Raw genomic sequence first — 26,044 nt, 5'->3', positions numbered from 1 at the left:
CCAGAAATTACCTTTACATCTGTCAATTCTGTTCCATTAAGAGCAATGTGTTGAGTTCTGTCTGCAAGGAAGTCTTAAATCTAGTTGCAAATCTGCTCTGATACTCAATAAGCTCATACATTTTTCACTAAACGGCAGTGTGAGACAGTGCCAAATGCCTTCCTGAAGTCAAGAAACGTGGCATAAACCTGAATGCAATTGTCTATGGCACTGTGGCTCTCATGGAGGAACAGAGCGAGCTGAGTTTCGCAAGATCTCTGTTTTTGGAATCTATGTTAATTTTTATAGAGGAGATTTTCCTTCCCCAAGAGGTCATAATACTTTAGCATAAAATATGTTTCATAATTCTACAACAGATTGATGTCAGCAATGTAGGTCTATATTTGTATGCATATCCTACAGCCCTTTTTAAAAATGGTAATGACCTGCACTTTCTTCCAGTCACTAGGTACCCTTTGTTGCTCAACGATCTACAATAAATTACTGCTAGAAGGGGAGCAGGTTCTTTTGCATAATTTTTGTAGAATCTTGCAAGTATCTCATCTGGTCCCAATGCCTTTCCATTGTTAAGTGATTGCAGTTGTTTTTCTATTCTGTGATCAGTTCTCTCAATATCTGCCATTTTGATGTTCTTACGACAATTGAAAGAAGGGACCATATTACGATCTTTCACTGTGAAACAATTTCAGAAGACCAAATTCAGTTTTCAGGCTTCTCTCTGTTATCTTCCGTTTTAGTGCCAGTATGACAACTCACTTAATGAATAGATGATTTTGACCCACTTACTGATTGTACATATGACCAAAACCTCTTAGGTTTTTTACTCAGACTGATTGACAAAGTTTCACTTTCAAGGTCATTGAACACTACCCTCATTGTTGTCCTTATGCTCATTTTCACTTTGGCTTTTATTTCACAGCTAGGTTTTTACTTCTCTGGTATTTGAGATGAAGTTCTCTTTGTTTATGTAGCAGTTTTCTGACATGGCTATTAAACCATGGTGGATATTTCCCATCCCTTAAGACCTTACTCAGAAAATATTTGTCTAGGGCATATCACATGATTCCTTTGAATTGTTTTCCACATACGGTCCTCATCACCAAATATTTCATACTGACTGCTCAGATACTCTGAAATTTGTATCCTGTCAGTCTTGCTAAGCAAAAGTATCTTTCTACCTTCCTTAATGTTCTTTGTCAGACCTGTAGTCACAGATGGTATCACAGCTTTATGATCACTGATAGCTTCCTCTACATTAACTGATTCAATAACTTCAGTTCTTTTTGTTTCCACAAGTTGTTACCCTCACAAGTTGGTTCTCTAACTATATCCTCAAAGTAATTTTTGGACAAGACACCCAGAACAATGTCAGATGAATCCCTGTCTCTGGCATCAGTTTTGATAGTATGACATTCCCAATACGTACCAGGCAAACTGAAGTCACCCCCTTTTACAATGGCACGATCAGGAAAATTACTAACAATATTCTGCAAGTTTTGTCTGAAGCATTCTATCACTAGAGCTCCTAACCCAGGCAGTCTATAAAACCATTCAATTACCATTTTTTACTGATCTTTGATACACAATGACAAACATTCTCTAAGGGCATTGTGGCTAATTTATCAGGCAAATCATCTTTGATCACCATATTTTATACAGTGAAGGTTTACTTGGATGACACAGAGTAGGGGTTTGGAAAAATGTTAACAGAAATAAGTAATAATAGTGAGTGACAGTAAGACATCTGCCATTTCTCATAACACTTTCGCACTATGTTTTTTCCTTCTTTTCTCTTTTTCTCCTGGAAACCCTTACTCCAAATACTATGTAGTATACAATACCAGCACCTTATGCTCTTTCTAAGCTCAACATTTCACTCATAATAAAGGGATGCTGACAGTTCTAGAAGCTAGAGACTGGGAATTTATGGTACGCAAAATGCAAACCAAATACTGTCACTATGGTCCTGATGCAACTGATGGAGCATGTAGTCTTACATTGTGAAATAATCGTGTATAGTGTGTGTGTTGCATCTGCAGTGTCTGGGACAGAGAAATGAATGAGCAGTGTAGCACCAGCCTTTTACATTGTTACGTAACGTCTTTACAAAACTACACAGAGGTGACAAAAGGCATGGGACAGCCATATGCACGTGTACAGATGGTGGTATTATCATATACACAAGGTATAAAAGGGCAATGCATTGGCAGAGTAATCAGGTGGTGCACGTGAGAAGGTTTCTGATGCGATTATGGCCGCATGATGGGCATTAACAGGCTTCGAACAGAGAATGGTAGTTGGAGCTAGATGCGTGGGACAGTCCACTTCAGAAATAATTAGGAACTTCAATATTCTGAGTTCCACAGTGTCGAGAGTGTGCCAAGAATGCCAGGTAAGAGGCGTTACCTCTCACCACGGACAACATAGTGGTCTTCACTTAGCGAGCTAGAGCAGCACCCTTTATGTAGAGTTGTCAGTGCTAACAGACAAGCAAAACTGCATGAAATAACTGCAGAAATCAGTGTGGGATGCACGATGAATCCATCTGTCACGGTGTGGCAAAATTGACTCGTGACTATATCGGTTGGAGCCGAGACAACTGGAAAACTGTGGTCTGGTCAGACGAGTTCTGATTTCAGTCGGTAAGAGCTGACAGATAGGGTTTGAGCGTGATGCAGACCCCGTGAAACCGTGGACCCTGGTTGTCGACATGGCACTGTACAAGCTGGTGTGGCTTCATAATGGTTTGGACAGTGTTTACATGGAACTGATCACTGACTGGAAATGGTTGTGTTTGGCTACTCGGAGACCATTTGCAGCCATTCGTGGACTTCACGTTTCCAAACAACGATAGAATTTTTATGGATGACAATACGCCATCTCACTGGGCCATAATTAATTGTGATTGGTTTGCAGAACATTCTGGACAATTCCAGCAAATGATTTGGCTCCCCCTGATCACCCAACACAAATCCCATCAAACGTTTACGGATCGTAATCGAGAGGTCAGTTTGTGCACAAAATCCTGCACTGACAACACTTTCGCAACTGTGGATGGGTGAAGAGTCAGCGTGGCTCAGTATTTCTGTACGGGCTTGCAACAACTTGTTGAGCCCGGGCCATGTCGAGCTGCTGCAGCGTGCCGTGCAAAAGAAGGTCCCACATGATACTGGGAGGTATGCCGAGCCTTTTGTCACTTCAATGCATTGTCCACTAGTGATAAGCAAAATTAATTGATTTCAATGATATCCGAAGGCCACAACTAAACATCTGTCCAATTCTTTTAATAAGTATGCAAATTCCTGGGGTGTATATGAATTATGTTATTTTCATTTTCATTAAATTGCAATACCATGATATGTCCAACCAATCTGTAAAAGTGACTAACTCTTCTTCTACTACTACTACTACTATTACTACTACTGCCTGCACCACCACCACCAGCACCATCACTGCTGACACATTGACGTGTGAGAGACTGAGCAGCTTCTGGGAAAGAATCATCACGTCATCACACTGCACATAGGAACAGCACTAACATGGGAAACTGTAAGGGGAAGATGATATAACCTATTGTGACAGCACTGCTATGGAACATTTGTGATGAAAATGTCCTTTTGCTAAGGTAAATCATCCATCACATGGGTACATGTTCAGGACCACTTTCTAACACACACACACACACACAGTCATGCTATTCCTACTCATTTTTGGTATATTCCGCACCGCAACAGCGGCATATTAAAGGCCCAGCTAACCTCAGTTTCAAATATGGTGACCAACTGCAAATAGTGAAGTTTATATTGATTTATAACATGTTTGTCCTCTGATACAGTGCATTCCTGTCCACACTAATGTTTGTGACTGCAACAGTGCAGCAATTTAATGAACGTAAACTTGTTATGCACTTAATGTTAAGATAAATTATATATAAAAACAAAGATGAGGTGACTTACCGAACAAAAGCGCTGGCAGGTCGATAGACACACAAACAAACACAAACATACACACAAAATTCAAGCTTTCGCAACAGACTGTTGCCTCATCAGGAAAGAGGGAAGGAGAGGGGAAGACGAAAGGAAGTGGGTTTTAAGGGAGAGGGTAAGGAGTCATTCCAATCCCGGGAGCGGAAAGACTTACCTTAGGGGGAAAAAAGGACAGGTATACACTCGCACACACGCACATATCCATCCACACATACAGACACAAGCAGACATATTTAAAGACTTTAAATATGTCTTTAAATATGTCTGCTTGTGTCTGTATGTGTGGATGGATATGTGCGTGTGTGCGAGTGTATACCTGTCCTTTTTTCCCCCTAAGGTAAGTCTTTCCGCTCCCGGGATTGGAATGACTCCTTACCCTCTCCCTTAAAACCCACTTCCTTTCGTCTTCCCCTCTCCTTCCCTCTTTCCTGATGAGGCAACAGTCTGTTGCGAAAGCTTGAATTTTGTGTGTATGTTTGTGTTTGTTTGTGTGTCTATCGACCTGCCAGCGCTTTTGTTTGGTAAGTCACCTCATCTTTGTTTTTATATATAATTTTTCCCACGTGGAATGTTTCCTTCCATTATATTAATGTTAAGATAAGATGAATATACTGAATTACAATTACATACATTTGCTTATATGGTGAAATAAGATCACTGTCTAGGGGTTGAGATGTCCAAGTCATATTTTCAAAACTACAGAATGAAACACAAACTTGCACCACCAGTAACTTATCCAAAATATTTAGAAGTCATGTTCACATCAGTTAGTACAACATTTTGTTTCAGCTTGAGGTACGATATGCATATTTTCTCAACAACTTCACTAAAAACACTCTCATAACTTTATCTAACTGTGGATGACAAACAATAGCTACTATAACTAATTTTCTTAGCCCTGCACCAGTCCTTGTATAAAAACAAAAAATATACATTATATTAAAAACGTTAGTACAATTCATACTCTTCAGAGGTATAATGGGAAATTATATGTTCACAAAAACTTGACTCTGGCAGTAGGTTTTACAAGAAAGAAGTAAACAGTTGACATTATTTGTTTCCTTACACAACTTCTTTTCTATACAAAATTTCATAAAGTATTAAATAATGACAATTACTTTTGAATTATGCAAATTTCTATTAAATTATGTAATTAATATAATAGAGGGAAACATTCCACGCGGGAAAAATATATTTAAAAACAAAGATGATGTAACTTACCATACGAAAGTGCTGGCAGGTCGATAGAAACACAAACAGACACATACATACACACAAAATTCAAGCTTTCGCAACAAACTGTTGCCTCATCCCTCTTTCCTGATGAGGCAACAGTTTGTTGCGAAAGCTTGAATTTTGTGTGTATGTATGTGTGTGTCTGTTTGTGTTTCTATCGACCTGCCAGCGCTTCCGTATGGTAAGTTACATCATCTTTGTTTTTAAATATAAATTATGTAATTATTTTGATTACTAACATTTATTCTTGTTTCAACTCTAAAGTTAAATTTTTTTAAAACAACTAATGACTTTTTAAACTCTGTTAGACATAATTACCCCCACCACCCAGTTGCCTCTCCCATCATGTGCTGATGCTCACAGTCTGGCTACAGCGTCTAGAGCGGCTGTGTCACGTGTATGAGAGTTGCATCTGCACATGTGTGTGTGTGTGTGTGTGTGTGTGTGTGTGTGTGTGTGTGTGTGTGTGTTTTGTCTATTTTTGACAAAGGCCTTGTTGACCAAAATCTTCCACTATATGGTGCGTAGCATCAACCCTTTTCATAATGTTGTCACTAACTATAAGTATGTTTACTATTTTAGTACTCAGTCTTGATATTTTGTACTGTAATTTCTAAACAATACTTTCAAACAAAAACTGTATTACAAAATTGAACTACTGGTTTTTTTCTTTTCTTTTTTTTTTTTTTTTGTCAATTTTGTTTTAACTGAATGCAAATGCGTAAATATATTATTTCAGTTCATTCAGATCTATATCTGAATAAACTGAATAATGGTCTCAGATCTACATCTAACCAACAGAGAAGAAAGTGAAGTGGAAGAGTGGAGAAAGATAGCAGAAAAATTTAAAACCATAATAAATTAATCTAAAAGGCAAACTTTCACTAAATTCACTGGAAATAGAAAAACTACAAAGAAGTCAATGACAGGGCCTATAAATTCATTGGAAAGTTTGAGAAGCTCTCTAATACTAACAACATATTACACACAGATCAAAATAAAGTAAAAGCAAATTACATCCTCATTTTAAACGTACCTAAATAGTTCAAAACAAAAGCTTCTACACAGAAAAGCATGTTGAGATACATCTAATAAATTATTAAATGATGATTTTACTTTAGAATAGCTTACACAAGTGATTTCAAGTTTAAAACATAGGAAGAGAACAGCACATCTGAGTTCTCAAAACATCTTCATCCGGCTGTGATGGAAACATTATTGAAATTAATTAACCAGACATGGAAATGACACATACCTGCTACCTGCAAAAAAACTTATCATTATACTAATATTAAAACCAGGGAAACCAGCAGATAATTTGAACAATTACAGCCCCATGTCTTTAACAATCATCTTAGGAGAAAACTGTGGACAAGATTATAAATTTCTGATTGATGAGGTACCTTGAAGCAGAGAACTTCTTTCTGTGAACCAAAAAAGATTTAGGAAATTCTATTCAACCACAAACCAAATTTTAAATCTTCATGAGAAATAAAAGATGCCTTGACTAACAAGAAAACTTCCCTGGTATTATTTATTGGTTTTAAGGGAGCCTATGATAATACACACAACAACAAAAAGTTTTGCCTCACCTCAGTTCCTAGACTTCTGGAAGCTGTACAGAAAATAGAAATAGAGATGAACATAAACATCATTTCCGCCCTTTTTATTACTCATGAAAACCACACATTGCATGTTGTACCACCACACAGCGAGACCTTCAAGTTGGTGGTCCAAATTGCTGCACACACCAGTTCCTCTAACACCCAGAAGCATGTCCTCTTGCATTAATGCACGCCTGTATTTGTCGTGGCATACTATTCACAAGCTCATTGAGGCACTGTTGGTCCAGTTTGTCCGACTCCTCAATGGCAATTCGGCGTAGATCCCTCAGAGTGGTTAGTGGGTTACATCATCCATAAACAGCCCTTTTCAATCTATCCCAGGCATGTTCGATAGGGTTCATGTCTGGAGAACATGCTAACCACTCTAGTCAAGCGATGTCATTATCCTGAAGGAAGTCACCCACAAGATGTGCATGATGGGGTTGAGAATTGTCATCAATGAAGAAGAATACCTCACCAATATGCTGCCGATATGGTTGCACTATCCAGTTGGAGTGTGGCATTCACGTATAGTACAGCCGTTACGGCACCTTCCATGGCAACCAGCGGCATACATCGTCCCTACATAATACCACCCAAAAACAGCAGGGAAGCTTCACCTTGCTGCACTTGCTGGACAGTGTGTCTAAGGCTTTCAGCCTGACTGGGTTGCCTCCAGGCACGTCTCCGATTGTCTGGTTGAAGGCATATGCAACATTCATCGGTGAAGAGAACATGATGCCAATCCTAAGCAGTCCATTCAGCATGTTGTTGGGCCCATCTGTACCATGCTGCAAGGTGTCTTGGTTGCAAAGATGGAACTCACCATGGATGTCAGGAGTGAAGTAGTGCATCATGAAGCCTATTGTGCACAGTTTGAGTCATAACACGATGTCTTGTGGCTGCATGAGAAGCATTATTCAACGTGGTGGTGATGCTGTCACGGTTCCTCCAAGCCATAATCCACAGGTAGTGGTCATCCACTGCAGTAGTAGCCCCTGGGCAGCCTGAGAGGTATGTCATCGACAATTCCTGTCACTCTGTATTTCCTCCATGTCTGAACAACATCGCTTTGGTTCACTCTAAGATACCTGGACACTTCCCTTCTTGAGAGCCCTTCCTGGCACAAAGTAACAATGCAGACACAATCAAACTGGGGTATTGACCGTCTAGGCATGGTTGAACTACAGACAATGCGAGCTATGTAGCTCTTTCTTGGTGGAATGACTGGAACTGATTGGCTGTCGGATCCCCTCCATCTAATAGGTGCTGCTCATGCATGTTTGTTTACATCTTTCGGTGGGCTTAGTGACACCTCTGAACAGTCAAAGGGAATGTGTCTGTGATACAATATCCACAATCAACGTCTATCTTAAGGAGTTCTGGGGACCGGGGTGATGCAAAACTTTTTTTGATGTGTGTATATTGAGAGCAAAATTGCTACAAAAACTGAAAAATGTAAACATTTCTGGGGATGTTTATGTCCAACTAAGAGTAATAATACATTCAGTAAATATGTATAACAAATCCAAGAAGGGAGTTACTAAACGTTCAGTGACCAGTGCAAAATTCTTCAATACTTTCCTCAATGACCTCTCCTCATACGTATCTACAGCAGAAGAAGTAAAAACCATACTTCTGCAGAAGGGGTTGTTATTTGGGTGTCATTACCAAACAACAAAAGGAAGCAATTATCAGATAAAATGAACCTGGAAATACGGGCAATTTCCAACATCAAAACTTTGTGCCAGACTGGGACATGAACTTGGATTTCCTGCTTGTTGCTACTGGTTGCCTTAACCATTTCAGCTGGTATTGGTGGATAAATATCATATTGCAGTGCAATATCATAAAATGAAACAAGTGACAAATCACCCCAAACATTGGTCACATGAAAACCTTATGGAAATAAATATGTACTAAAAAAACCTTCTAGCAAATATTTTCTTTATGTCACTCTTACACAAAATTAACTTTAAAAATTGGAAGGTAAGATATACAGCAGAATGAATATTTGGCATGTGAATTGATCAAAAATTAAACTGTATCCTGCATAAAGAAAACAGTTGAGAAAGCGCAAAACAGACTCAGTGTACTGAAGACAGTAGCCGGTAGTAAATGGGGATGTTCAAGAATAATGCTCAGTGCCATCTACACAACCTACATGCAACTAATTTTAACACACAGTAGAAAACAATTTGTTATGGCTACTACCAGAAATATCAGCAGGTTAGAGATAGTCCAGAACCAGGCATTAAGAATTATAACTGGTGGAGGAAAATCAGCACATTTAGTATCCAACAGAACTGTAACTAGATTAGAATCTATTGAAATAAATATTCAAAGGTTCAGCATGAGGAACTGATTGCGCTACCCTGCCATATTAATCAACAAAAATAGATTAAAAAAATCTACTCACTGTCAGCAGCAGCAGGAGCCAGTGGCTCCTTCTTCTGGCAGGAGGGCTGAAGGGGGAGGATGAGGGATGAGGGAGGTTGACGCCCAGGATGTACCAGACAGGATGAGAAGGAAAGAATGATGATTGGGGGATATACCATATGAGATTTTAAAACATGAGGACTTAAAGGTGGAAGATAGGGTAACATCCAAGACAAAGATTGCTGACAAAACATCATGAAAGATCAGACAACATAGAACTGTTGTTGTTGTTGTTGTGTTCTTCGCTCTGAAGACAGGTTGGATGCAGCTCTCCATGCTACTTTATCATGTCCAAACCTCTTTATCTCAGAATGACTACTGCAACCTACGTCCTTCTGAATCCACTTACTTTATTCATCTCTTGGCTTCCCTCTACAATATTCATCTCTTGGCTTCCCTCTACAATTTTACCCTCACACTTACCTCCAATGCTAAATTGGTGATCCCTTGATTTCTCTGAATGTGTCTATAAACCGATCCCTTCTTTTAGTCAAGGTGTGGCACAAATTTCTTTTCTCCCCAATTCTGTTCAGTACCTCTTCATCAGTTACATGATCTACTCATCCAGTCTTCTGCATTCTTCTGTAGCACCACATTTCATAAGCTTCTATTCAGTTCTTGTCTAAACTGTTTGTAACCCATGTTTCACTTGCATCCTCCTTTCAAGACAATGTCCATTTCATTCAACAGCTCTTCCTAGTTCTTTGGTGTCTCTAACAGAAATACAATGTTGTAGGAAAACCACTAAGTCTTTATTTCTTCTCCCTGATCTTTGATTCATAGTCCAATTTTTTTTTTTTTTTTTTTTTTTTTTTTTTGTGCTTGCAGAATGCGCGGTAGAGTAACATTGGAGTTGACTGCAATCCTCTCTCATCCACTTCTCAATCACTGTTTGCCTTTCATCCCCCCTCAACTCTTATAACTGCCATCTGGTTTCTACATAAGTTATATAGCCTTGTGTTTTGCTACTGCTACCTTCAGAATTTCAAAGGGAGTATTCCAGTCAACATTGTCAAAATCTTTCTCTAAGTCTACAAATGCTGTGAACATAGGTTTCCCTTTCCTTAATTTATCTTCTAAGAGAAGTCATAGGGTTAGTACTGTCTTGCATGTTCCTACATTTCTCCACAACCCCAGCTGATCTTCTCCGAGGTCAGCTTCTACCAATTTTTCCATTCTTCTGTAAAGAATTTGTGTCAGTATTTTCCAACCATGATTTATGAAACTGATAGTCTGGTAATATTCATACGTTCCAGCAACTACTTTCTTTGGAATTGGAATGGTTACATTCTTCTTGAAGTCTGAGAGTATTTTCCCTGTCTCATATATCTCGCACACTAGATGGAACAGTTTTGTCATGGCAAGCTCCCCCAAGGATATTAGTATTTCTGGTGGAGTGTGATCTACTCCAAGGGCCTTGTTTCAGTTTAGGTCTTTCGGTGCTCTGTCAAATTCTTCTCGCAATATCATTTTCCCATCTCATCTACATCCTCTCCCTTTTCTATAAAATTTCCTTCAAGTTCATCTTCCTTATACAGGCCATCTGCATACTTCTTCCACCTTTCTGCTTTCTGTTCTTTGCTCAGGACTGGTTTTCCATCTGCTCTCTTGATATTCATACAGCTGCTTCTCTTTTCCTATAAAGCCTCTTTAATTTTCATGTAGGTGGTATCTACCTCTCTCCTAGTGAAATATGCTTCTAAATCCATACGTCTGTACTCTAGCCACTCCTGCTTCTCCATTTTGCACTTCCTGTCAGCCTCATTTATTAGATATTTGTATTTCCTTTCATTCACTTCATTTGCTGCACTTTTGTATTTTCTCCTTTCATAATCCAAATTTAATACCTCCTCTGATGTCAAAGGATTTCTATCAGGCCTTGTCTCTCCACCTATTAGATCCTCTGCTGGCTTCATTACTTCATCCCCCAAAGCTTCCTGTTCATCTTCTACCATATTCATTTCCCCTGTTCTTGTCAATAGTTACCTAATGTTCCCTCCAAAACTCTCAAGAAGCTATGGTTCTATCAAGTTATCCAGATCTCATCTCCTTAATTTCACATATTTTTGCAATTTCAACAGTTTTAATCACCAGGTCATAACCAATAAATACTGCTCACAGTTTGCATCTGCTCCTGGATATGTCTTCCAATTTAAAATCTGATTCTGAAATCTGTGTATCACCATTAATTTATCAATACAAAACCTTCTGGTGTCTCCAGGTCTCTTCCATGTATACAGCCTTCTTTCATGGTCCTTCACTTGAGTGTTAGTGATGATTAAATTATGCTCTGTGCAAAGTTCTACCAGAAGGCTTTCATTCCTTTTCCCTAGCCACCCTCTTTCTTTCCTACTATCAAACCCCAGTCTCCCATTAAAATTAAATTCTCATCTCCCTTAACTGTCTGAACAATTTCTTTTCTGCCTTCATACATTTCTTCAATCTATTCATCATCTGTGGAGCTAGAGGGCATATAAAACTGTACTACTGGGCTGGGTGTTGGCTTCTCATCCATCTTGCCTGCGATAATATGTTCACTGTGCTGTTCACACTAGCTTTTCTGCATTCCTATTTTCTTATTCATTGTTAGACCTATTCCTACATTACTTCTATTTTATTTTGTATTTATGATCCCGTACTCACTTGAAAAGAAGTCCTACTATATTCAATTTCAATCTATACATTTCTCTTTTTACTCACCTATCTGCCCAGTTAAAGAATCTAGCATTCTACTGCCCTGAAGAAAGCCAATTTTGTTTCTCCTGCTAATATTAAATAGTGAATAATAAATTTAAGAGAAATATTTTTATCTGTATCTGTGTGTACATCTATTCTCTGCAAACCACCATGAACTGTGTGGCAGAGTGTACATCCCATTGTACCAGATATTAGGGCTTTTCCCATTCCATTCACATATGGACTGCAGGAAGAACAACTGCTTAAACACCTCTATATGTGCTGTGATCAGTCTAACTTATTATCCCTACAGGTGCGATATGTAGGGAGCATTAGTATACTGCTAGATTCCTCATTTAAAATTGGTTCTAGAAACATTTGAACTAGGTTGGTTGGTTGGTTTAAATGGAGTGGGGAGGGGGGGGGGGGGGGGGCAAGCTGCTTGGTCATTGGTCCCTAACTAGGCTTTCACAGGATAGTTAGCATCTGTCTTCAATCATCTGCCAGTTCAGTTCTTTTAGCATCTCTGTGAGACAGTTGAAGTTATGTAGCAGCACTATACTCAATATAATAAGTTGAGAAGTGTACTAAAAGGTGTGTATTGCACACTCCAGCACTAAACATAATGATGTTACATTACTATACAAGGTGTATGAAGAACAGCCACCATGTCTGTTATTCTTTAGGATTCTTAAAGAGTCCTGAGAGCTATGAAACATCACATTACAGGACTGTTTAGTTACAATACTCTTGTAATCTACGGACATTTTAAGTAACTCTCAAGCAATGTGTGGTGCCTATTTTAGGAACTAAATTTCCACACATAAGGTTGTTGAGCAGACATAGTTGCATAATAACATGAATGAGTATTTTAAAATCACATCAGTAGAACCAAAATAAATGAAACATTTTTGTCAACTACCTTTCTATAGAGTCTTCACGAAAATGTTTGGCAGCTTATATACAAACCTTCCACAAGCTAACATGGTCAGTATTCATATCGAGCAACATTTCTTCTCCATTATCCTTTGGATCCAAATCTTGGAAACCAACAGGGTGGTGTATGAGGTACAAGTCAACATAGTCTAGCTGCAGGTCGTGCAGTGACTGCTTGAGGTGCTTCTCCACACATTCTGCTCGGTTTCCTGTCAATGGCAGCTGAAATAGAGGATTTTTTTTTTTTATAAGTAATACTGGAAAACTGAGATAATTTACCTGGTCGTTAAAGTAGGGAGACTCATGAAGGCAACTTATTTTGCATTATTTTCCCAGCAGATGCTCACAAATGCTTTCCATTGTGTGCCAGCATAGTCCACTGTAACTAGCTATGACATCACGAATGTTGTGCAGTACTTTACAAGTAAAGTAAATAATCTGAAAAGTTAATAGCATGTCAGGAACGATGCTAAAATGATAATGTGTTAAGTTTCAGTTTAGTAACTTTAACAGTTTTCAAAATTTGGACATTTTACGTAAAAATCACCAGCGCAACAGTAAGTAGCTAAAAACTTCAAAATTTATATTCGGATTCCTTTTTCATTGTAATTTAATGGAAACAGCATGCTGGATGGTTCATGGTGGTTCATGGTGTGGGTTCGTGTAGTCATGTCCTAATTCATGAACCACAGGCAACATATGAGTGGCCAAGTAAGTGGTCCCGACAGTCGGGATACCAGTTACTTTGGAATAAGGCTGGGCATCTCTGACATATTCTGAGTTGTGGTCACCTTTGTGCTCATATGGCAAAGACTACCAAATCCACAGGTTAGTCCCTCAATCGTTAGGGGTAAAACCCAATGGGACTCGGGGCAAGTAAGGCTAGCAACCTGCTTCCCTGGTACTTTAAATATGATGCTGGCAACAATCAGAGCAAAATGCCTCGGACCTTTGGAGGTGACGGAGTCCCACCTCTAACTGACAAACCAGGGACTCCTAAGATACGACTTGGCAAACAAGTGGTAATGAGATGGGGAGCTATTAATATCAATGGGGGCTACTCTGGGAAGAAGGTAGAGCTGGCAGAGGCTGCAAGTAAGATGGGGCTGGACGTTTTAGCTGTTAGTGACATTCAGGTAAGGGGTGAGAAAGAAGAGGAAGTGGGAGAATACAAGGTCTACCTGTCAGGAGTCAAAGCAGGAATAGTGCAATGGGGTACAGGGCTTTACATCAGGAAAGAAATGGAACCCGGCGTAGTTGCAATAAGGTATGTAAACGAACGACTGAGGTGGATAGATTTGACAGTGTCTAGCAAGAAAATTAGGATTGTGTCAGTATATTCGCATTGTGAAGGGGCAGATCAAGATAGGATGGATAGTTTTTATGCGGCACTCAGTGATGTAGTTGTTAGAGTAAAGGACAAGAACAGTGTTCTGCTCATGGGTGATTTTAACGCCAGGATTGGGAATTGAACAGAAGGGTATGAAAAGGTTATGGGTAAATTTGGAGAGGATATGGAGGCCAACAGGAATGGGAAACAACTCTTGGATTTCTGTGCCAGTATGGGCTTAGTAAACACAAACTCCTTTTTTAAACATAAGAACATTCACCGGTATACTTGGGAAGGCAGGGGAACCAGATCAGTCATTGACTATATAATAGCAGATCAAGAATTCAGAAAGGCTGTGAGGGACTCACGTGCATTCAGGGGATTCTTTGATGACACTGATCATTATTTAATCTGCAGTGAAATTGGGATTGTGAGGCTGAAAGTGCAGGAGGTCAGGTACATATGTAGGAGGATAAGAGTGGAGAAACTTCAGGATAAGGAAATCAGGTACAAGTACATAACAGCGATCTCAGAAAGGTACCAGTTAGTTGAATGTAGTCAATTACAGTCATTGGAAAAGGAATGTACGAGGTACAGGGACACAGTACTAGAAGTGGCTAAAGAATGTCTTGGAACAGTAGTGTGTAAAAGTAGGATGAAGCAAACAGCTTGGTGGAATGACACAGTCAAGGCAGCCTGTAAAAGGAAAAAGAAGGCGTATCAAAAACGGCTACATACTAGAACTCAGGTAGACAGAGAAAGTTATGTTGAAGAAAGAAACAAAGCCAAACAGATAATTGCAGCATCCAAGAAGAAATCTTGAGAAGACTTTGGAAACAGGTTGGAAACTATGGGTCAAGCTGCTGGAAAACCATTCTGGAGTGTAATTAGCAGTCTTCGAAAGGGAGGTAAGAAGGAAATGACAAGTATTTTGGACAGGTCAGGAAAACTGCTGGTGAATCCTGTGGATGCCTTGGGCAGATGGAGGGAATATTTTGAAGAGTTGCTCAATGTAGGTGAAAAATGATCAGTAATGTTTCAGATTTCGATGTAGAATGGGATAGGAATGATGATGGAAATAGGATCACATTTGAGGAAGTGGAGAAAATGGTCAATAGATTGCAGTGCAATAAAGCAGCTGGGGTGGATGAAATTAAGTTGGAACTTATTAAATACAGTGGAATGTCAGGTCTTAAATGGCTACACAGGATAATTGAAATGGCCTGGGAGTCGGGACAGGTTCCATCAGACTGGGGAAAAGCAGTAATCACACCAATCTTTAAACATGGAAACAGAAAAGATTGTAACAACTACAGAGGTATCTCTTTAATCAGCGTTGTGGGTAAAAATCTTCTCAGATATTGTTGAAAGGAAAATGTGAGTATCAGTTGAGGACCAATTGCATGAAAATCAGTGTGGGTTTAGGCCTCTTAGAGGTTGTCAGGACCAGATCTTTAGCTTACGGCAAATAATGGAGAAGTGTTATGAGTGGGACAGGGAATTGTATCTATGCTTTATAGATCTAGAAAAGGCATATGGCCAGGTTCCTAGGAGGAAGTTATTGTCTGTTCTACGAGATTATGGAATAGGAGGCAAACTTTTGCAAGCAATTGAAGGTCTTTACATGGATAGTCAGGCAGCAGTTAGAGTTGGCGGTAAATTGAGTTCATGGTTCAGAGTAGTTTCAGGGGTAAGACAAGGCTGCAACCTGTCTCCACAGTTGTTCATATTATTTATGGATCATATGTTGAAAATCATAGACTGGCTGGGTGAGATTAAGATATGTGAACACAAAATAAGCAGTCTTGCATATGCGGATGACTTAGTTGTGATGGCAGATTCGATTGAAAGTTTGCAAAGTAATATTTCAGAGCTAGATCAGAAATGTAAGGACTATGGTATGAAGATTAGCATCTCCAAAACGAAAGTAATGTCAGTGGGAAAGAAATATAAACGGATTGAGTGCCAAATAGGAGGAACAAAGTTAGAACAGGTGGACGGTTTCAAGTACTTATAATGTATATTCTCACAGGATAGCAACATAGTGAAAGAACTGGAAGCGAGGTGTAGCAAAGCTAATGCAGTGAGTGCTCAGCTACGATCTACTCTCTTCTGCAAGAAGGAAGTCAGTACCAAGACTAAGTTATCTGTGCACCGTTCAATCTTTCGACCAACTTTGTTGTATGGGAGCGAAAGCTGGGTGGATTCAGGTTACCTTATCAACAAGGTTGAGGTTACAGGTATGAAAGTAGCTAGGATGATTGCAGGTACTAGTAGATGGGAACAATGGCAGGAGGGTGTCCACAATGAGGAAATCAAATAAAAACTGGGAATGAACTCTACAGATGTAGCAGTCAGGGCGAACAGGCTTAGATGGTGGGGTCATGTTACACGCATGGGAGAAGCAAGGTTACCCAAGAGACTCATGGGTTCAGCAGTAGAGGGTAGGAGGAGTCAGGGCAGACCAAGGAGAAGGTACCCAGATTCGGTTAAGAATGATTTTGAAGTAATAGGTTTAACGTCAGAAGAGGCACCAATGTTAGCACTGAATAGGGGATCATGGAGGAATTTTATAAGAGGGCTATGCTCCAGACTGAACGCTGAAAGGCATAATCAGTCTTAAACAATGGTGATGGTGATGATGATGATGAGCATGCTGGATCTCACAACGTAATATTTTGGTTGAAATTCATGATTTTCTGTTTTTTTGTCCTAAAAGTTTGGAAGCAAGATGGATTAAGTAAGTGATTAGATAAAGCTAGGATGTTTAGATGTAGGTAGAATGGAGATACGCTATAATAACAAAGATGTGAGAAGTTTCTAAAAGGCAGCTATATAACTATAGCTGTAGCGTCTCTCCAAAGGGCAAGTTCAGAGCTCACCTATTGCGTGCAGTACAACTAAAATAATTCTCTCGCCAAAGGTATTTAACGTAGCCACATCAGAATTTTATTATTACTCTCCTGTGTGCTAATTACACAATTAAATCAAGAGCTTCATTGGCCTTAAGTGCATGAAGCAATTAATTATTTAGTAAACTGAAGTGGTGTTTTGCTAGCCCAGCGGCTGGTCAGTAAGGCAAACTTTTGTCATCTGCGCCTTCGGTGGTCCGCACCACGGCTATATAAATAAGAGCATGCGAGCTAGAGTAAGGGCCCAGTTCTCTTCTAGATTCATATCAGTGCGCACTCCATGTCAGAAGCCGCGTCGCATTTGTGCAGTTGCCAGGAACTGTGTTGGATGCTGTACTATGTAACTTGGTATGCACGTAACAATGAGTTTGCTTTGGGGTAAAGTGTTAATGGTGGAACAACTTCAGTGATTTATCCTCAGTTTGTGTATGTCGTATTTTCACGTGTCACCACAGGACAGACTTTCTTCCATTACTAGCGTGGTGTTTGATGAGTATTAACATCAAATTTTGGCGAGCATTCACTTTGAACATTTACATTGATAACGATTATAGAACGGTTTCGTCTTCTAGGGAAAATAGGATCCACACTATAGACTCTGAACAGCTCTGATAGTACAATAGCTGATGTGGGTAATCATTTGGAATTTTATGCTTTATCTTTTTCAGAATATAGTGAAAATTGTTATAGTAAACTGCATTTTCTATGAATCCCAGACATCATCCTAAATCTTCAAGTAATGAACTTCAATAATGAATAATTTATTTCTCCATCAGAGTGGGCACAGTGAACTCTAATTACAGGCATCACATTTTTGCTAATTACTTTCTGGTTGCCAACATTGTAGCTAGAGAGCCTGGGTTGACGACGGCAACATACCATAATATATCAACTTTTATTTTCCACCCACTGCCCCACAAACAGCCTCACAGTACATTTACTACAGTATGAAGTGTGTTGTCACCAAGCAATCAGTCTGTAAACAAGTGTAACATTCACAAACATAATACTAGAAGGTGAAATGAATTACTGTACACTATCCCTCACTGTATCATCAGTGTGACACCAAAAGCAATGAGGTGTATTCAGTCATAAAAATCTTTGACTGTGTCAAAAGAATTTAATGGATAATAAAACTAACTTCAAATACAAACTGAAATTATACCTTCTGCTCCACAGGAGAATTTCTCTACATGTTGCAATATGATGTGATTGTGACTTTTTTTCTTTTTTTTCCCTTTTTTTTTAAAAAAGGGGAGAGAATTGATAGCTACTACACAAGATAAACAAATGATATTCACGTTCAACAGGGAAACATAGCATTATTCCAAAAAGGCATCAAACTGTAGATGGAAAAAAGTAATGATAGAGAGAAATTAAAATGAGCAGCAAAAGATTACATGAAAGCATATAATGATTTATGTAGTGGATGGATGGATATGTGTGTGTGTGCGAGTGTATACCTGTCCTTTTTTCCCCCTAAGGTAAGTCTTTCCGCTCCCGGGATTGGAATGACTCCTTACCCTCTCCCTTAAAACCCACTTCCTTTCGTCTTTCCCTCTCCTTCCCTCTTTCCTGATGAGGCAACAGTTTGTTGCGAAAGCTTGAATTTTGTGTGTGTGTTTGTGTTTGTTTGTGTGTCTATCGACCTGCCAGTGCTTTCGTTCGGTAGGTCACCTCATCTTTGTTTTTATATATGATTTATGTAGTCAGTTGCCTTTGACAGATCATGGCATATTCTATTAGCCTACAATCTTTATGTACATTCTTGCTGTATCTGTAAATAGCCTTCTAAGCATTGGAATTCCTTAAAAATCCAAACTATGGCTCTGACAATACATTGTTTGTAGTCAGATGGCTGAAAAGGCACTTGCAGATTGCCTATTATAAAATTTTCCATAATGGTGGACAATTGTTTGCAGTATCTTTCTATCTACTGTCTCATGCAAATGCTTAACTTCAGCATATTTCAAGAAATTGTATGTTCCACTGATAAATGACTGGTTGCCCATATACTTTGACATGATTCACGAGAGAAGTGTCAATAAAAGATATTGATGAAACTCGGTGGGTGTATCTAGGGTGCAGAATAATGCAATACATATTTTTTTATTTGTGCCCAATTTCACTTAAAGGGGTAAAAGACGCCCTGAAAAATAATTTGGCATTTTAAGTTTAAAGGGAATTTTTTTGAAACAGTGATATGCAAAAAATGTTTCACATACAAAATCTGATATGTACTTGGTGCTCTTGAAACCTATATAATCAATTATTGTGATAATCTGAAATTTTGCAAAATACCCCACCACTATTCATCAAATCTGAAAAACTGAAAACTTGTGTTACAACATAAATTAAAGAAGCATTCCAGCCACGTACATCCCTGTGTCGTAAAGCTGGTTTCTGAAGTACCTGTTTTGGAAAATAAACTGTACACTATGTACTGTTGGAGTATTTTCAGTGTACATAATTAAAATATCTAAACATTCATTACTATTGTAATAATTTATTTTACTTATATTTTTTATGTTTTAAATTGCTATTTTACATTCATGGCTTTTTTTGTTTTTCAGTTTACTGTTTCATATACATATATTTTGATAGTTGAAAATAATAAGTAACTTATTATTGTGATAGAAAATAAGTACAATAATGATAATCTGTAAGGAAATGCTTGAAACATAACATTTTGTTACACCATGCACATAAAATGAAAGAAAATTCTTCACATAATACGCATGACAATAAGCTTCACATAATATGCATGGCAGAGAAGCCAGTATAATACAAAATTCTGCATGATTTCAAATTTTCAGTGGTGATCTTCTATGTATACTGATTTTTGCCAGGCATATTTCAGTATATTGGTAAGTCATGGTGAAGGGAATTAATTATGTACTGCAGCTTCACTGTATTGTTTCTCAAGTGGAACTGTATTGTTTCTCAAGTGGAGATAGTCATAATCATTCACCAGAACTAGAACTGAAAATCTTCTCACAAAGTTATTCCAAAACAGAAAGCCGTATATGTTCCATGGCTGTACCTGTGCCATCAAGCTCTGCGGGGTCACCAGAGGTTTCTTGTTCTCAGGTATGATGGCCAAAAAGGTGTTTTTTTTTCACACTGACTATCCCACTTTTCATAGTTTTAAAAGAAACTAATGATGAAATACCAAGTGCCCTTGTGGCAGCATCAAAGTCTGGGAAACAAACATCTGACCAGGACAAAAGATATTTGAAATATATTTTCTTTCCCAATGAGGGAGAAATATCCATTTTATTGTTAGGTTTTTGCCGTGGTCAGTGCGAATGAACTTTTTAGAGCATCATACCTCAGACCATCTAGTGATTCCAAAGGGCTTGCCACCACAGTTACAGCCATGGATCATACACAGCTTTCGATGTTGGAAGAAATTTGTGAGAAGATTTTCAGATCTAGTTCTGTTGCATGGTTATGATGTCAATCGCCAATTGATAAATAACACAATCAAGCTGCAGTCACTAATACATAATCAGCTCTTTTCACCAAGGCTCACCGATGTACTGAAATAAGCCTGATACAAATCAGGATATTTAGATGATAACCAGTGAAAATTTGAAATCCTGCAGAAGTTTGTTTTATACTGGCTTCTCTGTCATGTATACAATGTGAAGAAATTTTGTTCATTTTATATTCATGGTTTAAAACAAATGTTATGGTTTAAGTATTCCCTTACAGATTATCATTACTGTAATTATTTTCTATCATAATAATGAGTTACTTATTATTTCCAACTAACAAAATACACGTATATGAAACAGTAAACTAAAAGACAAAAAAAGCCATACATGTAAAATGCAAAATAACAATTTAAAACATAAAAAATATAAGCAAAATAAATAATTAGAATATTAATTAATGATTAGATATTTTAATTAGGTGTGTTGAAACTACTGTGATGGCACATTGTGTACAGCTTATTTTCCGAAAATGGTGTTTTAGAAACCAGCTTTACTACACAGGAATGTATTTGGCTTGAAAGCTTCTTTAATTTATGATATAATAAAAGTTTTCATTTTGCAAAATCAATAAATGGTGGTGATGCATTTTGCAAAATTTCAAGTTATTAAAATAGTTGATTATACAGTTTTCTAAAAAATACAAGAAAAACATTTTTTGTGTATTGTTGTTTTGAAGAAATTCTCTCCAAACCTAAAATGCTAAATTATATTTCAGGGTATGTTTTACCCCTTAAAAGTAAAACTGCCCTCAAACTAAAAAAAAATATACTGCACTATTTTACCCCCTCTCCAGACCTGCCAAGTTTCACAACGATCGTTTACTGACACTTGGGAATCTTCCCCTGTTAGTTGCTCTTGGTACCTGACTGTGAAAGAGGAGCCTATTTAACAGGAATGTTGATCATTCCTTGGAATAAAAAACCGCTTTTTTATGAGGTTCATTCAAATTAAACCTGATGTGTGTCTACCTTTGCCTTACACATAAGGTGGCACCACATAAATGTGGGTATGGTGGTGCCATCTATTATTAAAGAGACTGATGAGTGTCAACCGTTTGATGTTGCATAGCACCAGCATGGTTTCACATAGAAGAGAAGGTGGTCACAGAAGTTATTGCCCACTACCAAACATGAAGGCAAGTAAGCAGGAACAATGAGGAGTGTTTCAATTTTTGGCAGTGGAGGGATTTGGAGGCCATGAAATATATCAACGGATGAAGGCTGCGTATGGTGAGCACAGCCTGAGTCGTTCAAGTGTTGTGGAATGGTGCAAACGATTCCTTGAGGGGTGTGAGTCACTGGAAGATGATGCTCGTCCTAGACAGGCTCATTGTGTCATCACACCAGAAATGGTTGCAGAACTGAGTGCTTTAGTCTTGGACAACCACAAAATCACCATGGATGAGATCCATCAGTTACTAGGTATTAGCATGGGCACTGCCCACACCATAATGCATCAAGACTTGAACTTCCGAAAAATCTGTGCACAGTGGGTTCCGCACCAAGTGACTGCCAAACAGTGCAATACTCAAATGGCGCTGTCTTTGAGTCATCTGCAACGTTATCATGAGGAGGAATATGGTGTTCTGTCACGTATTGTCACAGGTGATGAAACATGGTGTTAATAAAATCATTACCGTTACTTTACACTAGTGAACGGGTTTCGTTTGAATGCCTCTTATAATATTTTTTGATCATATAGTGCTATCCATTACTTTATCTCTCAGCTCACAGTCAACACTACTTTGAAACTAATATTAATCCCATTAGTTTCAAGTTTCTCAGCTGTGAAGTTGTTATGCTTAGTAAATACATTTTGCAGGAAACTAATGACATGTTTTGGGGTTGTCCCACTTCTGACTCTGCTCAGCTAAAACCAAGCCTTTTTTTTTCACTACACAGTATTCCTTGTTCTTGTACCAACTAATGTTTTAGTCATGCTTTTAGATATGGCATTTCCAGATGCAACCAAATTCTATGATGGTGAGCATGCACTCTGTCTGACCCTTTGCAGTGTACTTTTATACGAATGTTCTTCAGCCACAGTTGCAACATTGACAAAGCGTACATTTCTTCTGTTTCTGTGTGCAATTCTTAAAACTGTGCCTCTGCATTCCCAAGTAATAAACAAAATGCCAAAGCTTAGATTTCAATTACAATGTGTTTTGTGCAGATGGCACACATTTCAAAAAGGAGTGGGTGACCTTCCAACTAAACAACAGCTCTTTTTATTTTTAAACCAACTAAACAAATATTTTTAATGTAATAGACCTATTATATTTTATGGATAAAAAGCAGAAAAATTACTTGTACAAAATGCAACGAGTAAAAACATAATTGATTGTATGAATTTTACTTTGTAGTTTTTGTTTTTTCTCTTCTAATTCCACTACTTATAGTACTTGTTGCTCTTTTCTATAAACTCCACAAGTATGAAATAATTTGTTTGCTCTCAGACTGCTATAATTTCAAGTCCACTTTTTCACACTGAGAATTATCTTGTAAAAGAGCTTCACTGTTTTCACTATCAGAAGGTTCATCCAATATAAATTTTCTTGAAGCCTTGCATTTAATTTTTTTCTAATATTCCATCTTCTTTACTCAAATCTATGAATTTTTTTATAATGTTTTAAAAGTTTTCAGTTCAATTAAGTTATTTCGAAGTGGAGCAGTGGTTAGCACACTGGACTCGGGAGGACTATGGTTCAAACCCATGTCGGGCCATCCTGATTTAGATTTTCCATGATTTCCCTTAATCACCTATTCCATGATTTCCCTAAATGACCTCAGGCAAATGGTGAGATGTTTCCTTTGAAAGGTCACAGCCAAATTCCTTCCTCATCTAGGGGGACCAATGATCCCTCTGATTTGATCCCCTCGCCCAAATCAACCAACCAAATAGTTTCACTTTTTGCTGCTGTGTTTGCAAAATGCCAGACATCTTCATCTTCAGGTGCCCTTAATTTGTGTATGTTTTCAGTTCATTGCTTTTTTCAATGTAAGCCTAGGACCACAGCTAAAAAGTCTAGATTTTTGTTTGTTTGTTCTGTGTTCATATTCAGTTGTGCAGTTCATTTCAGCACAGAATGAACCAAGTACAATATCTAGGCTGTATATTCACACTGCTGTGAAATCATCTGAATACACAGCTTGTTCATAATAGTCAACAAATTATGTAAAATTTGCTTTGCAAAAGCTGTTGGTCTTCACAGACTTGTGCTTTGAGATTTTTGTGCAATGGTATCTTAATATTGGCTGATGAAATACTTGATCCTGACAATTCCAGCTATTTTAATTACATCTCAATGACTTTAATATTTTTGAATTTAGCTGTGTTATCTTACTGTCAGGCAGTCCTTAGATCAGACTTTTAATTAATCACAAAGCTTACATTCTTCATCTGCAGTGAAAACTTCATGACTCCTATACTTTGAGTGATAATAATCTGATGTTGATATCTGATTACTACCTAACAGCTTAATGTCAGCTACATTACAGTTTCTTAAACTGTCAAATAAAGCAGAATGGTACATCCCATACTGCAGCACTTCTAAGAGGCTTTTTACCTCTTCCACAGTCTCTGCAATTTTTTATTCATTCACTTCTATTTTAAAACACTCCTTTTTGAAAGTTCATACTATGTTATCCAATTAAATAAGATGACCGATTTGAGAACTTTTTACCTTTGTCACAATAAAAAGATCTTCTCTCTTGATTTTTCCAGAATCGAGCCATTTCTTCAGTGCCCTCCCAATTTGGGCTTCATTGTTATACCTCTGGGCTGTATCTATGTGTCTGTACCCAATCTCCAGTGCTGCATCTATCGCCTTCTCTATATCATCTCCCAGTGCCTGTAACATCAACAATAGTGTGACAATTTGTGTGTAGTTAACAATCATGCTGGCTGAAAGAATAATTTATTTTAAAATAAGTATGTCAGTGGTTATTTTCAGGTTATGTCCATGAATGTGTAACTGAATACAGACCAATTTTATCATGCCATTGACGGTGACATTGGCACTTGTTTTATTCGGCTGTACATAGACAGGCATAATCAGAAAATTATCAACATAAATATTACGTGTGACAGGGAGCTACAAGGTAACAGTCTTTAAAAAAAAATTGTGCCAGTGAATTATTTGTAACAAATATCTTACAGAATAACATTCTGTAATTGAAGATGGTATTTTAGGATATTTTTACCAGTTGTACTTTAAAAAAAAAAAATCTTGTTACGACACATTTCTGACCAGATTTCACAATCCGTAGTGAGGCACGCAAGCTAGCTGCCTACAATAACCCACTGAAGGAAATGGAATATTGCTGGAGCAGCATGGTGAAAGGCTCCAGTCTCGCCCTGGTGGTGAGCTGAATCTCCTCATACTGTGTCCCAGTGTTGCACTGCCTCAGTCATCTATGGGACCAAAGGTGTAGTCCTATCACAGCAAAGCAGTGGAGTGTCACTACAAATACTTGTGGCTCCAAGACCAGCAATACCTCATCTTCAACCACTGCTGAAATCGTGGCATATTCCACGTCAGCCATGTGGCCCAGTCAGCTTCTTCTACATCTACGTTTAGCCACTAGCTCTTGGCATATGAGCCACTACCAGCCCTGACAATCCTCGAGCTGGTGCCACCGGGAAGGGTCAACCTTTAGGGAAATCTCATTCATCTGTGGGTGTCTCCAAAGGGTGCCAAATTTGGGAGCTGTGGCATGCACTTGACTGACCACCAGAGTAGCTATGCAACTACCACCTGCCAAACACGTTCGCCAGGCTACACTGGCTCCCAGTACTTCACCGAGGCAGCTCTCCCACCCAGTGTCCCCCCGCAGCTGCAACCGAGCACTCCGCTGCACACTCTGCTGGAGCTAGCAGCTGTCACCTGGGGGTCTTTGCACACCACTGAGTCACTGTCACTCACCATGTTGCAGCATCTTACAGAATAAAAGAATTGTATTGCTAGTGTTGGATAGACTGTCAGTGACACAGCACCACAAGTAACTGCTGTTAATAAGGCGAGTACACCAGTCGTATGTTACATATCTTTATGAGCTTCAGATGGGAGCAACTTCAGTAATGGATAAGAACTGTGATTGCTGTGTGCAGATGTGAGCTGAGTTAGTGAACATTCACTCACAGCTCCACACGGTGTTGGCTTCCATCACACAGCTTGAGGCTGCTGCCAAGGGGCGTCACCGTGGGGGGTCAGATGTGGGGATGCGAAGGACGTCGAGCACGTCCCTTGTGTCCCCTAATCGGTCTACTGCTGTGGCCGCCTCAGGTACTGCCTGGACTGAGGTTGACCCCTCATGCATGGTCGAGTGGGAGATCGTTCCAAAGTCTGGCATGCAGTGAAAGACTTTCCGAGGCACCGATCGTAGGGCCTCCCCGGTTCATTTGACAAGCAGGTTTTGGGCATTAT

The 26,044-nt window shown here is 38.7% G+C and overlaps 1 protein-coding gene across 1 annotated transcript in view; it reads right to left on the bottom strand.

Annotated features, from left to right (window-relative positions):
* Positions 1–26,044, bottom strand: part of LOC124551137 (1,5-anhydro-D-fructose reductase-like) — a 63,245-nt gene that overhangs the window by 24,650 nt on the left and 12,551 nt on the right. The window contains exons 2-3 of the mRNA XM_047126099.1: positions 24,302–24,469; positions 12,911–13,099 (exon numbers count right to left, since the gene is read on the bottom strand). Of these exons, the coding sequence (XP_046982055.1) occupies positions 12,911–13,099; positions 24,302–24,469 (357 nt within the window). The remainder of the gene's footprint in view (positions 1–12,910; positions 13,100–24,301; positions 24,470–26,044) is intronic.

The sequence above is a fragment of the Schistocerca americana genome, chromosome 9, assembly GCF_021461395.2.
Source record: "Schistocerca americana isolate TAMUIC-IGC-003095 chromosome 9, iqSchAmer2.1, whole genome shotgun sequence".
Classification (NCBI taxonomy): Eukaryota; Metazoa; Arthropoda; class Insecta; order Orthoptera; family Acrididae; genus Schistocerca; species Schistocerca americana.
Note: the sequence above shows the minus strand (reverse complement) of the source record. Positions and strands in the feature narration are given on the sequence as shown.